Raw genomic sequence first — 16,220 nt, forward strand, 5'->3', positions numbered from 1 at the left:
CTAGTGCTGTTTTACATGCTGAAAAATTGATGTTAGCCGAGCTATGTCAAATTGTCCATAAGAAAATTCTATTGTAGCAAAAAGTTGTGAAGAAAACTATTTTATAGTATAGTAAACAATATTTTATAGTAGAAAGTAGTTTATATTATAGTATTTTATAGTATAAACAATATTTTATAGTATGTTTTGTTTTTAGGATAAGGAGACTAGTATTTGTTTTCTAATTTAGGAGATTGTAACTGACATATCTGAAGTCATGAAAAGGATTAGGCCAGCTGTGTGTAAGCATATACAAGACAAGTGGTTGAATGTGTTCTCAAGGGCGTCATCTTTTTGAAATCTGATCTCCAAGACTGAAATGGCTGTCTTGGTTGCTACTCTGAAACATTATATTCGTGAATCAGACAAGACTGTAGATAGAGGTGAGAGCTTTTGCTGAAGGTCTGTCTGTCTTTGAGGTCTCTGCAATCCATTCTTATAGGGGAAAAATATTTTTTTTTAACCTGGAAATATTTAAAACAAATTTCAGAACATGTTTTATTTACAAAAATCTTTTTCTTCTAATGCCTTAGCAATATTCTTGTTTATAATAATCTCATATTAGAAAAATATGTGGGAACTAGGCTCTCTGTGACCACACTCTGGTCTGTTTTTTGTTAGTTATAACTTTGAGCCAGTATTTTAAGAGTATCTGAAAAGCCAGCCTCTTAAATACAGGTTTAAACATTTAGATAAACGCTTAGATTTCAGAAGTGCCCAGCACCTCTTTGCTGAGACATGTACAGCTTTTCTAAGGTTTGTACACTTTGCAAATGCCTGTGTAAGTATTGTCTACTCTGCATCAATGGATGTACAGTGCTTCTGAATACATAAGCAATTATCCTCTTAAAACTATCACTGAATGTAGTGGATTTCAAAGAGATATGTATTTTTAAGGCACTCTTTACTTCTGACTGTCATATTAATAGCAAACTAATCGTGCACCTTTACTTTGACTAGAAAAAGTATCATTAAAACAAATTTTCTGAAATTACTTTTTTCAATGTAGAGCACATTGCACTCTAGAAATTGGCTTTTAATGAAGCTTTTTGAGTTGCCACTTGAATGCTTTTTACAATACTCTCTGAGCATCAGTTATGTGAGTAACAGCTTGAAACTGACAATTGTTTTAAAACTTATGGATCATCCTCTGTTACTGTGGGGAAGGGAGTGTGGTATTTAGTAATATGTATCAACATACTAGTGTCCAGTTGACAGATAAAGCTACTGTACTAAAATGGCAGTTTCACAGAGCATTTGCATGTGGGTTCTTGGAAGAGTGGAGTTCTTGTATTTTAACCCAGTTCATCATATTTTTAGATGTATGCAAATGAATTAAAGATATGACACAGGTATTGTTGGCTCTAGAATTTTAATAATTGGATGGAAGAGGTATCTTTTGAAAATACTGATAGTTCTTTAACAAAAAAATCCTTAATACTGGCACTGCTTAAAAAATGCCACCTTGTTGTGTTAGTTACAAGGTGAATGAAAATCAAAATGGATTATGAAATAAATAATTCAATAAATAAATTCTTCAATTATTCAATAATTATTCAATAAATATAACAGTGAACAATTTGATGTTTCTACCAGGCTACCAGCAAAGCCTTTTAAAGAAAAACATTTAACGGGTATTATTTCTAGCCAGTGAGTATGTTTGTAATCTCAGGCATCGGTGCCAAGCTGACAGGATACTTTCTGATTCTGCTGAAAAGCATAGGAAGCATAGAGCCTCATGTCAGTTGGTAAGCAAAGCACAGAAAAGGCTAACTTGAGGTTGAGGTTAAAGGAATGCTCACTGCGGCCAGGGCTCAAGGAAGCTCAGACTGCTGTGATGAGTCACAGGCCAGCTCTGCCTCAAATGATGTAAACAAAGCTTGATCCTCCTTGTTTTGCTCAGTGATGATATCACCCTGTTTACACTGTTGTGGACTTGGACCTCCTTGGATTTCCTAGTGTTTTCTTCTCTATCCTGGTCTCCTGAGCTTGTCTTGTAAAATTCTGTCTGCTACTGCCACCATCAGTCCTTCCAGCTCAGAAACCTTCACTGTATCTGAACTATCTTGTGCCTTGCATTTCCAGTATAGCTTCAAGATATTTGTGTGGGCACTAGGTTGTCTGTAAGGAGCCTTTGAAGAAGTATTTTGTTCAGGCTCTGAAGATTCAATTCAGTACTCTGTTCTTCAGTGACAGCGATGTGAAATTTTAAGAAAGTCTGTTGCTAAATACTGAGGAAAAAGCAGTCTTGTGAAAAGGGGCACATCCATCATAGGTGAGGAGAGTTGTATATGTGCATTAGGGGAGGACATCTGATAAAAAAATTAATAGGATGCTATTGAAATCTGTTGTTACACATAAATGTATGCTGGTTTTATTTAAAAAAATCCAAATCAAACAAACAAACCCCCAAACCTATGTGGTTTTTAGGTAAGTTTAGCCCAGGCAGAGCGAGTCAGCAGGAATTATGACTGAATTGAAGGAAGAAAGAATAGACAAAAATTATGCAAATTTAAGGCTTATACTGTAATGCATTAATCCCTTATTTTATACTCTTATTTTTAAAGCTATTTTATGAAGACAAAGATGTTACTGAAATAAGAATTTTTTAAAGTGTATGAGCTTTTTAAATTTCAGTTTTGTGGAAAGGATTTTAAAGGTAGATGAGGTGCTTGCAATATATTTAAGGAAAAAATAATGAAATTTTTCTGATATGAAATTATCATATAGTCAGTTTTTCATTATTTCTTCCTCCCAAGTACACTCATCCATGGTGTGTCCGTTACCAGAAACAAAATATTGATGAGATTGATACTTCTTCAGCTTTTGGCAGAGATACTAATTTCTTCAGTACTGTTCTTTGACTTGTCCTCCCCCCTCCTCCTCCAAGAGTAGAACCTCTCTCAGCTCTCTAGTGCAGGCAGTCCTTTTGCTTGAATGTTTAAAGGTTTGGAATGAGACATTTGCAATCCCATTTCTAGTAGAAACTGGTGCTAAACTTCTGTACATGGTCTATATATTGCAGTTGAACTGGAATTGATTGTATGAGCTATGAAATTGGATGTGTGTGTATGTGGAGAAAGAGTAATTAACATTTTCTAAGTATGAAGGCTCCTCTTTAATTTCATAATTTAGGCAGTTGTTGCTTTGCTACAGTTCAGCAAAGCACAAAAAACATTCTTGAGAAATATTCTTACATGCCTCTCCAACCTCTTCCCCTTCCCATCATCCAATTCTTGTCTTTATCATCCATAATCCTAACCTCATTAACTACTATCTTCAAAAGAAAAAAATAAATTGGTGCTTTATCTTCTCTTAAGCATCACTGGTTTGTAAGTTTAAGTATCTGGCTAATTGCAAATGCAAGGCTGGTTAACTGAACAGTGGCTCTTAGGCCCAGCAGGTGATGGCAGAGCATGTATTTTCAGTGTAGCATTGCTTGTTAACATTGCCTGCGGTGGATCAGTTTCTGAATGTCCCAATAAAATGTTCTTTTGGAATTCATATTGGTAGGTCCTCCTAAAAGATAGATTAGCTTGAGATAAAATACCTTTCTAGCAAAATTTTGGTTTCTTAGCGCATCTTGTGTGGAAGATCTTATCTCTTTACTAGAGCAGACCAGTGTGGTGTCAGAGTTGGTCCTGTCAGTCTTTTGTGCCAGCTATAATAATTTAAAGCTGATTTGTATACATGGTAATTAGCTCCACTTCAAAGCAAACCATTGACAGAACTCTGGGTCTCACTTTCAGTCTTTGCTTATATACTTGTGAGGAAAAATACTGTGGACTGTAGCTCCCAAACCAGGAAATGGACTGAAGTAATGAAATCAGATTTTGCTTAATGCTACTTTGGGGTTCTGAGACAATGATGCTATCTAATGACTGCTGGGCTTCAGTCCTGGCTCAGGCATCTGTTTGTTTACATTCTGATATGTAAAAAATTTCATTACTGTGTTCTGGTACTTAAGGTTTTCTGAAGTGTAAGTTAGAAGTATTTCAGAACTTGCAATTAACGAACTCATTAGTTTGTGTGACAAGGGAGAAGAGATCCAGGTATGTTGCTGCCTCTCATTTTTCTCCATTGTGATTTTGTGAAATTACAGAACTATTCAGTTGCTTAGGTGGCTCTAATCTTTCAATTTTAGTCAGTGCTAGTCTTTCTATTAACATTGGAATGGAGATTTCACTGATATGGCAAGAGGATGAAGGTGCATTATATACACTATAGATAATACTCTCAGTTGGCTGCTTAGTTGTTTTAAAGTGAGTTTATTTTTTTAAAAGAAATAAATAATGCATGTACCTTTTATTGTTCTTGGGTTTTCCAGTAGGAAATAGTTCTAATAGTAACCCTCACAGAACTTATTTCAGGGTTTTCCAGCATGAGTTCTAGATGCAATTGCACGCTTCCGATTTCAAAAGTAGATCATTTGAGGGATTTGTCTTAACAAAATAATGTCCAGTTGTTGAAAGGTGTTGCGATTTCTGAGTCCAGGTAGGGAAGCAGGAGAGTTGTTGTTGGACCAGGACATCATTTTAAACATGACTAATAAAAGTACAGAGACTGATGTCATGGCTGGACAAGCCCTTATTTACATTATTATAGTATAGCTATAAATTATGTCTATTCATACATTCATTTTACATTGGAAAATGTGTTTACATGTGTAGTGTGACAAGCCATGCTTATAATGTTTTTGTGCATTTTCAGATGCATATGCCGTGAGGATTTTTTTAGGATATCAACTCTTTTTATGCGAGGTGCAAGTCTGGAGTAGAGCTTGCAGTAAAAATGAGGTTCCCATGTTAACAGCTTGCCAAGGTGGTGGCTTTGCATTAAACTGTAGTGGGTCCAGTAACTTTCTGGTGGCAGGGCAGGGAGTGAGGTTAGATAGTGCCTACCATTTCAAAGACTGAATCCATTTAAAGTTTTAAGATTTTAAGGAAAATGGAAACCAAGGAGTTTCTGTGGGCAGAAGCAAGAGTTGACAAATACCTTCAGTATACTGGTGAGAAGAAACATTTTGTGCTGGTGGAACTCATGAGCAACTGTTTGGGCTAATTGCCAGTAGAACTCTGCTTTCCATTCTCTTTTAGTACTGTTTTCTTTTAGTCTCGTGATTGTTTGACATATAGCTTACCATATGGTGATATGGCTCCTTTTGTGTGATCCAGAGGGCTTTCTGTATAGCTATGTTGACAGTAATATGCTTTTGATGCTGTGTTGCGATGTCGTGCTGTTAAGGGCACACCTTCAATCATGTTCTAGGCTTCCACGTAAACTGGTGGAAAAAGGAATGTGGCTTTATTGCAGTTGAGAGCATTATTAATTGAAATGCCAAATTGCCTACTGGAAATGGAAGAAACTAGTTTAAGCCTCTGGAAATACTGTTTAGCCTTATTTTTTATAGCCCAGGAGGAAGAATTGGATCTGTTGCTTGCTGGCACAGCAAAGGGAAGATTGTTCTGGGCATATCAACCCTTTTTTGCCCTCTGCCTCTGTAGTTGCAAGCAGTTACAACGACTGACTAACTGCAGAATGTCCGAATTTACTATTCAGGCAAAAGAAGTCTTGACAGAAAATCATCTTGTGCTTCTGGACCTCTGGTGTGCTCTCTCCTTTATTCTGAAATACTGCAGTTGTGTGTATGTCTGGGTTTGTGTCTGGTTGGTTTTTTAGGCAAGGATATCAAGAAATTTAAGTGGAAGTTTGTTACTGTTTTGGTAGAGGATGTGGTCTCTGAATTGGCTACAATTTCCAAACATAAAGCTCTGCATGTTGGCTGACCTTGAGTATTGGAAAGACTAAGTGCTGTTTGTTTTTATGCTGCACTTTTACAAAAGCCTAAGAAGGTATTAATGTGATGTAAAGTGGATCAGGTGGTATGTATGTGCCTTGTAGAAGTTAAGAAGCAATTTCTTTTAATATTGGAGCAAATGCACTAAATGGAGCTAAGAAATGTTGAGGAGGCTGTTCATACTGGGAAGGAAATTGGTATGGGGAGTTTGAAAGCATCAGGTTCTGTAAGATATGTTTGCTGTGGTTTGCTGTACAATGGCCACTTTCTAGGACTTCCTAAGAACCTCAGTTCCTCCTTCATACCCAAATATGGTGAGCAATTTGTGAACTAACTTTGGTCACATAAATCAAGCTGCTGATAAAGAATTTTCAGGTCGTTACAGGGAAAATTTTCCAAGCTTTTCAGCAGTCACAGAGTACAGGATTTCTTAGTGGTGATTATTTATTCAGATTAGTCTATTCCAGGCAAAACCAGAGGTGTAAAGTAGGGTACTACGTATATTCTGTAATTGAGATTATTTTTAAATTTGAAGAGGATGGATGAAGTTGTACTGTTGCAGAACATGAATCTGCTTTCATTTCTGGGACAAAAAAAATTAAAAAAATCAATGCATGCAGGTCATGGCTACAGGTATGTCTGTTTCCTCTTTAAGATGGAGGGGAAAAAAATTATCTTGGGTTTGTCTGGGTGATGTTTTGGGTAGGTGAGTGATTACTGGTCAACAGTGGGACTGTGTTAACCTGCTTAACTTGGCATGTATCCCAGGAGATCTCATGTGTCTGGTGTGCTTAAGAAGCACTAGTTTTGCTATATGTTTACTAATATAATTGTCTTTCTAACTTATTATGTTAGTCTACTAAAAACATAATGCTAGCTCCTTCAAAGAAAACTCAGTGTCTTCTTTAATTTCTTCATATCTTGAATTTGTAAGAGCTGTCTGACTAAGAACTAGCTAAGCATCCTCAATCCTTAAAAATGTTGTGTCAGCATGTGGTATTCAGTAAGTCACAAGGCTAACTGTATTATGGCTGGTGCAGGGAGGAAAAAAGGTAAGGTTTATTTAAAATAAACTGAAGAGGCTTGTGTTTGTCTTCCAAATTTGACATTACCTTTATAATCTTCCATGAGAGTGTTTTAATAGTTGTAATGAAGTAGGAGAAATTCTGGTAGGAAAGCAATGAAAAAATGTTCATTGTGTTTAACTGGCAAAGGGTTTACTGAAGCCTTTCTGAAAATAGGTAAGTGTTGTGTTTTTTTTTTTTCTTTCAGTTGATGCGGATGAGATAAAACGACTAGGAAAGAGATTTAAGAAGCTTGATTTGGACAACTCTGGTTCTTTGAGCGTGGAAGAGTTCATGTCTTTACCTGAATTGCAACAGAACCCATTAGTACAGCGAGTAATAGATATATTTGACACAGATGGAAATGGAGAAGTGGACTTCAAAGGTAAGACACAGTGCTTGGTGACAGGTGGTGGCATTTTATTGGAATTCTTGGAGCCTTGGAATTCAAATTTTGCTTCAACTGAGAAAGGAAGGGTGAAGAAAACTTGTTAATCAAAATAAGGTTCTAATTCCTAGTGAAACTGAGTACCAGTAAAACTAGTTTCTATGGTGCATTAGGGCAATACACTCCTGAAAGAAATGCTTAAAAGAGCAGACTGTTCAGTAATAGCTTTCCTGGTCTTATCGATTTAGGACTACTCGTTAAGTATCTCTTGAAGAACACTAATTCAGACTCTCAATTGTGGTGCTATCTGAAGTATATTCTTAGGCCGAAGAGACTGAAAAAAGTGGGGTAGATTGTGTTAAGTGGTGTCTCTGTGTAAGTTGTACTTACCCAAATGTTAGGAGATCTGTCTTTTGGAGTATTTTGAAAATAGTTTTCTAAATTATGAAAGTGGTTCCAATTTTTCTGTTGATACTTCCTTTACAAGATTCTTTTTATGATCTTAATTAGACACTTCAAGCAAAAAGCAGAAGTTTTGATTTGGTACATTCCTTCAAAATTTTTACTTATTTTAAATATTCATGATTAAAAGGACCAGCAGGTTAAAAATCTTCATTACTAGTTTGTTAAAACAGTCTCTGATCCTTAGAAGTGTTAATGTCTGTAAGTTCTGTTCCAGCTAATGTTTACTGTTTCTTATTGCTCATGACTAGAAAAGGTTAATCAGTTTTTAAGTGTTCTTTTTTTTTTTAATTGGAGAAAGTTACTCAATCTCATTTGTATCAACAGGCTAATGTTTTAAATAAAACGTTAACATACAAAAGCTTCTAACCTTTACAAACCCTCTCAAATTTCTATAGGGAGAACTACAGTGTAGCTGGTATGTTGAGTTTTTGAGGCTTTCTTGGTATCCATTTCCAAAGCACTAGAAGTTGTATGTAACTGTCCAAAATTCCCTTGTGAAAAATAGGCAGTGGTGAAAGATGATACAAAATTCTATGTGAGATTGAGCTGTGATTAATATAATTACCAAGAGCTGTTTGTCTTGGGTGGGAACAGGAAGTTGTCAAAATCAGTTTTGTATAGTAAAATGATGATGCTGCAATAAGTGGCAGTGAATTCTATTGTTGTCATCTGGCCAAGCTTGAGTCATTTAATTTCTTTATTTCTGTCTCGGAGGGAAGATCAAAGGAAAGGTTTTAAACTGGAAGTGGATATGTTTAGATGGGATGTAAGGAAGAAATTTTTTTGAGGGTGGTGAGGCACTGGAAGAGGTTGCCCAGAAAGGTTGTGGATGCCCCATCCCTGGAAGTGTTCAAGGCCGGGTTGGATGGGGCTTTGAGCAACCTGGTCTAGTGGAAGGTGTCCCTGCCCATGGCAGAGGGGTTGGAGCTAGATGATCTCTAAGGTCCTTTCCAACCCAAACCATTCTGTGACTATGAAAACGAAAATTGCTAGTGTGAGAAAACTTGCATTCTTTTGTTGAAAAACCTAAACTTTTTTTTATTAATCTTTAAGCATAATGGTTAAAAAAGTAATTAAAATATCCAAGTTATCAGTCAAGCATTTTTATTGATAAATTGTATAGGAGTTGTTGATTTAACTTCACAAAATTTGAACCTGTAGTAGGCCTTTCAACCTAATGCTATCTTGCTATACCTCTGTATTTTTTATATATCATAATTCAGGTTGTAGTTTTGCACTGTTGTCATTTTTACCACCCAAAACTCTAAGAAGTTGAGTTACAGGATCTCATCCAGACAGATCACATCCCAGGGTTTTATTTTTTAGGCAACTCAAGAGTTTGCTCCTGGAGTTAATGACTTCATTGTCAAACAGTGTAAATTTTCTTTATACCCTATTTCTTACAGAAAAATATTCTTTTAAAATTTGTTTTAGAGCAGTTTCCAGTTTTAATGTAATTCTTGCTTTAAGATTAGAAACCAGTCTTGAGAAGAACTGTACAATTAGAATCCCTGCTGGGGTAGCTTTAGTAGAGATCTTGATGGAGTTTTACATCAGATTCTTGTGAAAGTCTAGCAACAAAATTACTTAAACACTGTTGAGAACAAGTCTGAGAGCAGTATGGGATTTGGAGTACTTACCGCTAAAGTACGTTAAAGTATCAAAGTATGTGGACACTTAGGTGTCACAGTAGGCAATATTTTAAAGATTTTAGGGTCATTTGGATTTTTTACAATTTCTAAAAATTTCTGAATGTTTATTTCCTTGGTTTATAAAAAAAAAATACACTTTTTTGTAAACGTTTTTCTTGTACTCTAGAATTTATAGAAGGAGTCTCCCAGTTCAGTGTCAAAGGAGATAAGGAACAGAAATTGAGGTGTAAGTATTTTGATTTTCCGTAACAAACTTTTTGATCCTCAAAAATACACTTTTGTTAGTTAACACTGAGAAATCAGCAAATCCAGATTCTTTGAAAAAGTGGGAAATCGTGAAGGTAGATTGTAAGCGTTTTGTACACATTGTCATTTGTGTCAAGAATTTGCCATTGTTTTCTGCAGAGAAGGTTTGAGGTTGCCTTCTGAATATCTTCAGTTGCTTCCTGTTTTAAAAAAAATTAAATCATTTAAGAATACTTAGTTCACAAAACTGTGTAGCAATGTGCTTTGCTTTATGGGAGCATGAGAATAATAAAGTTTTTTGCTACTACAGCAGAACAGCACTAAATTCTTGTTCGAGAACTGCGTCTCAGGAACACGTGACCCAAGCTTTTGGTGTGGGGAAGGGATAGGCTTAGTATGGATGTAACTTTCAATAACTACAAGTGAAACATTTAGAAATAAATTCATTCTTAATGCCAAATTGCTTGCAGTAGAGTAGCCAGATGGAATTTTGATTCGTCAGTCCCCTGGAAGGTTGTAATTTTTTCTGCTTGCGAATGAGCTGGTACCTGGGTGCTTTACTTGCAGTGGTGAAGATTTGCCAGTTTGGTGTTTGTAAGAGTTCTTTTACTGCTGGTGCTAAAACAATTTCAGCTGATATTTCTAAAGTGAACTCTTTCTTTTAAATTCTATAGTAGCACCATTCATTGTATTGTTTCTGATGTTTCATGTTCTTCAGAATGAAATGGAAAGGCTGTTAGAAATCTCACTTAACATGCAGTATTTTTCGCAGTTTGTGCAGGATTGTTGTCACTTAGCGTTAATGCAAAGCACATCAATGTATATTGCTCTTTTCTGACCACGTTAGTTACTTAAAGTTTTACATATGTATATTTTACTTCTGCAGTTGCTTTTCGCATATATGATATGGACAAAGATGGTTATATCTCAAATGGAGAGCTCTTTCAGGTGCTTAAGATGATGGTTGGGAACAATCTCAAAGACACTCAGTTACAGCAAATTGTAGATAAAACCATAATTAATGCAGATAAGGATGGTGATGGAAGAATATCCTTTGAAGAATTCTGTGCTGTAAGTAACCTGTAAAAAAGACTGATAATTTGGAATTAAAAAAAAAGGAGGGAAAATGGTAAACTGTATAAAGGGTAAAGTTATAAAAGTAGAGTATTTTTTCAGATCTGGAAACAGTCACCCTTTGACACAGCTTTATTATTGATGGTATTGTCATCTCGTGGCTTACAGTAGAGCAATGTGTCTTCTGGTGTATGAGCAAGTCAAGAGTCTGTTCCTTCAGGATGCAGACTTTCCTATTGAATCTAGTGTGCCGGAAGAAGAGGGCGTTTCAGAGCACAGCAACTTGTATAAATTTCTATGTCATTGTATGACACAATAAACACAAGACTAGTCCTAATTATTTTTGTATATAAATGCTAGCCTGACACGAAGACATATATTGGATTCCAGTCTATATGCTGGTAGAAAATAGCAGCTTTAAAAATGAGTTGTGAGTGACTGGCTTGTCGTAGGAGGCTGGTTTTCTTTGTTTTAAACAGTTAAACTTGATTAAAAAAGAATCGACACTTCAGTTGTTTTAATGGAACACACTGTGTGGAAAAAAAATTTTAAAAATCAAAGCACAGTGGGTAGGCAGGTACAGTCTGCCGGGGTGGGGGGCGGGGAATGCTTTAAACCACCTGAAAGCTGTAAAACCCGAGTATACCATAGCAGATATCTCTTTCAAAAAGGGTCAGTGTGGGGGTGGTGCATGGAGAGGAGAGGTGTGTTCCACAGAGGTGAATTTTAGGTTAATCTCCCAATCTCTAAACTAGGTGTCTGTTCCAAATCACCCTTTAGAAAGGTTTATTTTAGCAGGGTGTGGAGGGAGCCTGGGGAGATTATCACCATCTGCAGAACACAAGGTTTTTACAAAGACCAGGATAGTGTGATTTGTGTCAGAGGGAGAGTAACCCCTCAAGTGCTGCTCTCGAAAAAGGACAAGCAGTTCAAAGGTGCATTTTAAAAACGTTGAGTTTTACTGAGCAGAATGCTTGAACGTAGCACTTGAGACTTGAAATGGTTGATTTTCACCCATGTCATGTATTTGTTTAATTAGTTGACAGGAAGTTTTAAATTCTTTCTCTCTTTAAAAAAAAAGTAAATGACACATTGAAATGTGAACATTTGAAAATTGCAATGAGTATTTACATGTTAATATTAAATGGCGTATTAATGAACACACACCTGGATAGCACAGTTTGAGTTAATAGGCATTCAAGCTTTGCTTTTGTTTTTTACTCTTTGAATTTACAACTTCAGTTCAAATGTAACTTGTTCATACTCATGATTAATGCAAGTTCTAAAAAAAGGAAAAAAAAAATCTGCCCTTCTCCAAACTATTAAACCAAAAAGGTTCTATTGCCTGGTTTTTGGGTTTGGTTTTTTTTTTTTCTGGTAGAGTTTAGTTATTTTCATGGCAACATGTGAAAACATGGTCATCTGCAAAGAACTCAGAATGAGTTGCAGCCTGCAGACACCTAGATTAGTGAAATACCTGTTTATTTCTTGCACTGGGCTGTTGTCTTCTAGCTGTCCATCAAATATGAAGTTGCCCTTTTGTTCCTGGGCTTCTGCCCAGACTTCCTGTCTTGCACTGCCATTTGATTTTCCTCTACCTTTCTTTTAATTTCTTCAATTTTTGTTGACCTACTGACAAGACACCTTTCATTCCTACAATCTATTATCCTTTTGTTCTTGCATTTCACCTTCTTTGAATTTTGTGCCATCCATCTACAAAAATACTTTTTCGTTTGTGGCATTTGGCCATACCACTTGGCCTTTGAATTTTGTTTCCACATTATAAAAAGTTCCTCTGACATTGCACCTTTCCTTTTCCTTTCTCTGTGTGTGAATTGTACGTACACCTTTGAACACTGGCAATTCTTTTTTGGGTGTGTGCAGTTTTGTCAGAAATCCTGCTGCCTTTCCTAAGGCCCTTTTCTTCTCCTGCAAAGATGCACAGTTTTACAGGGTATGTTAGAAGTGAGGTTAGCATTTCGTTTAACATGCTGAAACATAATACAAGGTCAGAATATGAGATGGGGGAGGAGAGCCAAAATGGTGTAATTTACACTGTTTTTTCAGGCCCTTGAGTGTGTAAATTGTACTGTTGTCATTAGCTTGGGTAATACATAATTCATTCACATACCACACAGTACCTGTGAAATGTAAATGAGTTTGGAGAGGCCAGGGAAGTACTGTAATTCTGATTGACCTGAATGCATCTTCTGAATAAAGTGTGTTCTTTGTATCTTACTAACTTTCAATTCTCATCTATTTATGAACACTTCTTTTTTCTCCCAGGTTGTAGGCGGCTTAGATATCCACAAAAAGATGGTTGTAGACGTGTGACTCTGTAGGGCACCACCCAACACTTTTGCTTTCTTCTCCATCTCTGAAGATCTGCTCAAGACGTCCAGCAATGCTCTCTGTGTATTTAAATGGAAGTATTTTTCTCTGTGAAGCCACATTTTCCAACATGAGCCTCATGAAGCCAACTAAGTGTTATTGAACTTTTATTCTCTCAATAACTCAGTGTAGCACTTTAAAGTCTGAAGGACAGCAAAGATGGAAAGAGCATATCAGTGTGGTGGAGAAAGGGAAGGGGTTGGCTTTTTAATTTATTTTTCTTCATCTTTTATAACAAGGAAATATCTATATATATATATGTGTGTGTGTATTTATATATAGATATATATGTAGCTTTCTATATGTAGTAGCTAGGTGGGCTTTAATTTAATATACTTGATTCAGAAACAAAACTAGAGTACAAAGTGCCAAGCAGAATATTAACAGTTCAATATATGGATATACATCCTTACTTTTATTTCACACAGTTTTATATATATAGTAGAAGAATGTAAAATTTTAACTGGGTCTTAGGTCAACTCTTTTCCTTTTCCTGTGACTGTTCAGGTGTTTCTATATATTGACTGGCTGACAAAGCATTGCTTATTAATTCATCTTAATTATGTTTTTTGTAACACAGGAGACTAAGTTTATTTATACCTGTTAATATATTACCAGGGACTGTGTCTCTTTGCAAAATAACTTAGTACAGTTCCACTTAATAGGAGAATATAGTTTAATGCTACTGCCAAGAACTAGCCCTTGTGCGCATATAGTAACTGCAGCATGCTTTGGCCGCTAGATTTTGTCACCTAGGAACTGGGAGCAGTTACAGCTGTCCTGTGGTTAAGGCAAATCTGCTGTTCTGGATTCATTTTTAGATACAGCTGCTCAAGGTGATAAACACATTCATGATTCTCTTGTGCTTAGCTTAATGAAATTAGGGTCAACATAACTGTGCAGGATTCCTGTCTACTTATTTTATATAATATTTAGATTATAAAATGTTCTTGCCATTTAAATTCTGTTGTTTCAACCATGATAGTTTCCCCTCTGCATTTAAAGAATACTACAGGTAGCATAAATAACTGGTAATATTTTATATATATATATATATGTATGTATATAGGATTCATACAGGGGGAAAAATCTTGTTAACCTATGCCATAGAGGAGGAAAACTTCACACTATCTAAATTTATACCTCTTGCAGTTCTCCAGGCCTTTGCCTGGAGAATTTTTTTCTTTTCTAGATTTGTCCATATCATAATTTGTAATGGATGGTAACTTGATATATTTGTGTGATATAAAAGTAGCGAGCCATGTTTTACAACTTTATATCATCCCTTCCCTTTTCTGCAATGGTACTATTGGCTGGAAGAAAAATATTTGCTAGATTTTTTAGGACAGTACATCTTTCCTGTATAGTAGTTTTTCTATCAAAAAAATTGTTTTATAATCAGCAGTGGAAAGTGCAGGTTGTCTGAACCTACTTCAATCGAGCACCTGTCTGCCATAGCTGTTCCTTCAACTGAGTGCTGCACATCATGGGCTCTGTCTGTGAGAGAGAAATCCAGGTGCTTGGTGTCCTTGCATGACATGAAGTTTTGCATGTAGATAAATTTGAAATGTTCCTCTTGTTTACATAATTTGCATAATTTAAAAGATGATGTTGCCAAACTTTGGTAAATGTTAATGTTCAAAACAAAAATCTCCACTACATGTAACTTTCCTTCCTCTGGATCAGTACGTGGTTTATAATCCCAGCCAGTGGTTGTATCTGTTCCAGTGTCAACTGCCATGTGCTCTGCTTCAAGGGGGAACTAGTCTTTTGTGAATTTTTTGTACATAAGTATTTGTTACAAACATTTTAGCAAACGCTTTCAATTTCTCTTACTTGCTTGTGCATATCTTGGCTGGCATTATAGAAATTAGTGCTAATGTTATTTCCTTAGGGGGATTGGAAGGGGAGGGATGAGGTGGTTTGGTTTTTTTTTTTTAGTTTGTGTGGGGAAAAATGATTTATGTTGAATGTTTAGTTTTTCCTCTGCATGCTACATCATATGTTGTGGGAACTATAAGAACCTTCATACTATATGAATACAAAATAAAATATCTGAACCTTGGCTGGGGTGCTTCAGTACTTACCTAGACCTTTCCTGTTCAACTTAAAGCAGCTCTGTACCCTGCTCAAAAGAAAAGAAAACCTGCTGCTTATAGTTTTTGTCCCCTCTTTGATTATAAAGATTTATTGAAAAACTGCACAGGGTGCACACAGACCCTTGAATAATAGTTCCAGGCTTAATTTTAAAGTTTCAAGACCACTTAAGTGTTTGGTTTCTTTTTTTAAAGGCACATCTTGTTCTCTTTGCTATGTGTCCAAATTGGATAAAATACCTTGTTTTAAATCCTACTAAATTCAGAATGATTGTGCTAAGTGGAAGGTGATTTAAAAACCAAACCAACCAAACAAAAAAAAACCCCTAACCTTAATGTAGGTGGAGATTGAAAGGCAGCTTCCTTCTCAAGGAGAGGTCCGAGACCTCTGCTGGTGAAAATCCTCCCTGTAGCATGTATATCCTTCACAGAAGCCGTTTGCTGTTGCTCTTTGTGGTGCAGTTTTGGCCTTTGGTGCTGCCCCCTCCCTTTCTACTGCTTTTGGTTGGTATCAGTATGCACCTGCTATAGGATAAAGATTAGATTACTTTTGTGTGTCCTTGCCTTGCTCTCTCCTTGTCTTTCAAGCTGAGATAAATGACGTAAGCAGCCAGTGAACAGAAAATGTGCTAACCAGGTAGGTGTGCTTTTACCTTGAGCTGCTCAGACTGGACACACTCTCCCTTATATGGCTCAGACTGTTGAGAGCTGTACATGCAGGTAACTCAGCAAGTCTTAAATCTGTTACCAATTGAAGGGTTGAATGAATTTGGCTATAACAATAATCCCATACTGTAAAGTGCTGCACCGGAAATTTGGACATGTAGAGAAATGCTTACTCAATTTGCTAGTTTTTGATAATCTCGTTTCAGTTTTTCTTTTCATTCACAAACCTGAACTGATTTATTTTGCAAGACATGCAGTAACAAGTTGGGGTGGCAGGGTCGGGAGAAAAGGGCCCATGTTTAAGTCAATTTGGGACTGTGACTGGTCTCTCTAATCTCTTCC

The 16,220-nt window shown here is 36.3% G+C and overlaps 1 protein-coding gene across 3 annotated transcripts in view; it reads left to right on the forward strand.

Annotated features, from left to right (window-relative positions):
- The window catches only part of PPP3R1 (protein phosphatase 3 regulatory subunit B, alpha), a 42,008-nt gene extending 26,827 nt beyond the window's left edge, over positions 1 to 15,181 (forward strand). For all 3 annotated transcript variants that reach the window (XM_049800167.1, XM_049800165.1, XM_049800166.1), the window contains 4 exons: positions 7,109 to 7,285; positions 9,572 to 9,631; positions 10,538 to 10,722; positions 13,012 to 15,181. In XM_049800167.1, coding sequence (XP_049656124.1) covers positions 7,109 to 7,285; positions 9,572 to 9,631; positions 10,538 to 10,722; positions 13,012 to 13,059 — 470 coding nt within the window. In that variant the 3' untranslated portion in view covers positions 13,060 to 15,181. The remainder of the gene's footprint in view (positions 1 to 7,108; positions 7,286 to 9,571; positions 9,632 to 10,537; positions 10,723 to 13,011) is intronic.
- The last annotated feature ends 1,039 nt before the right edge of the window (positions 15,182 to 16,220 follow it).

The sequence above is a fragment of the Accipiter gentilis genome, chromosome 5, assembly GCF_929443795.1.
Source record: "Accipiter gentilis chromosome 5, bAccGen1.1, whole genome shotgun sequence".
NCBI lineage: Eukaryota > Metazoa > Chordata > Aves > Accipitriformes > Accipitridae > Astur > Astur gentilis.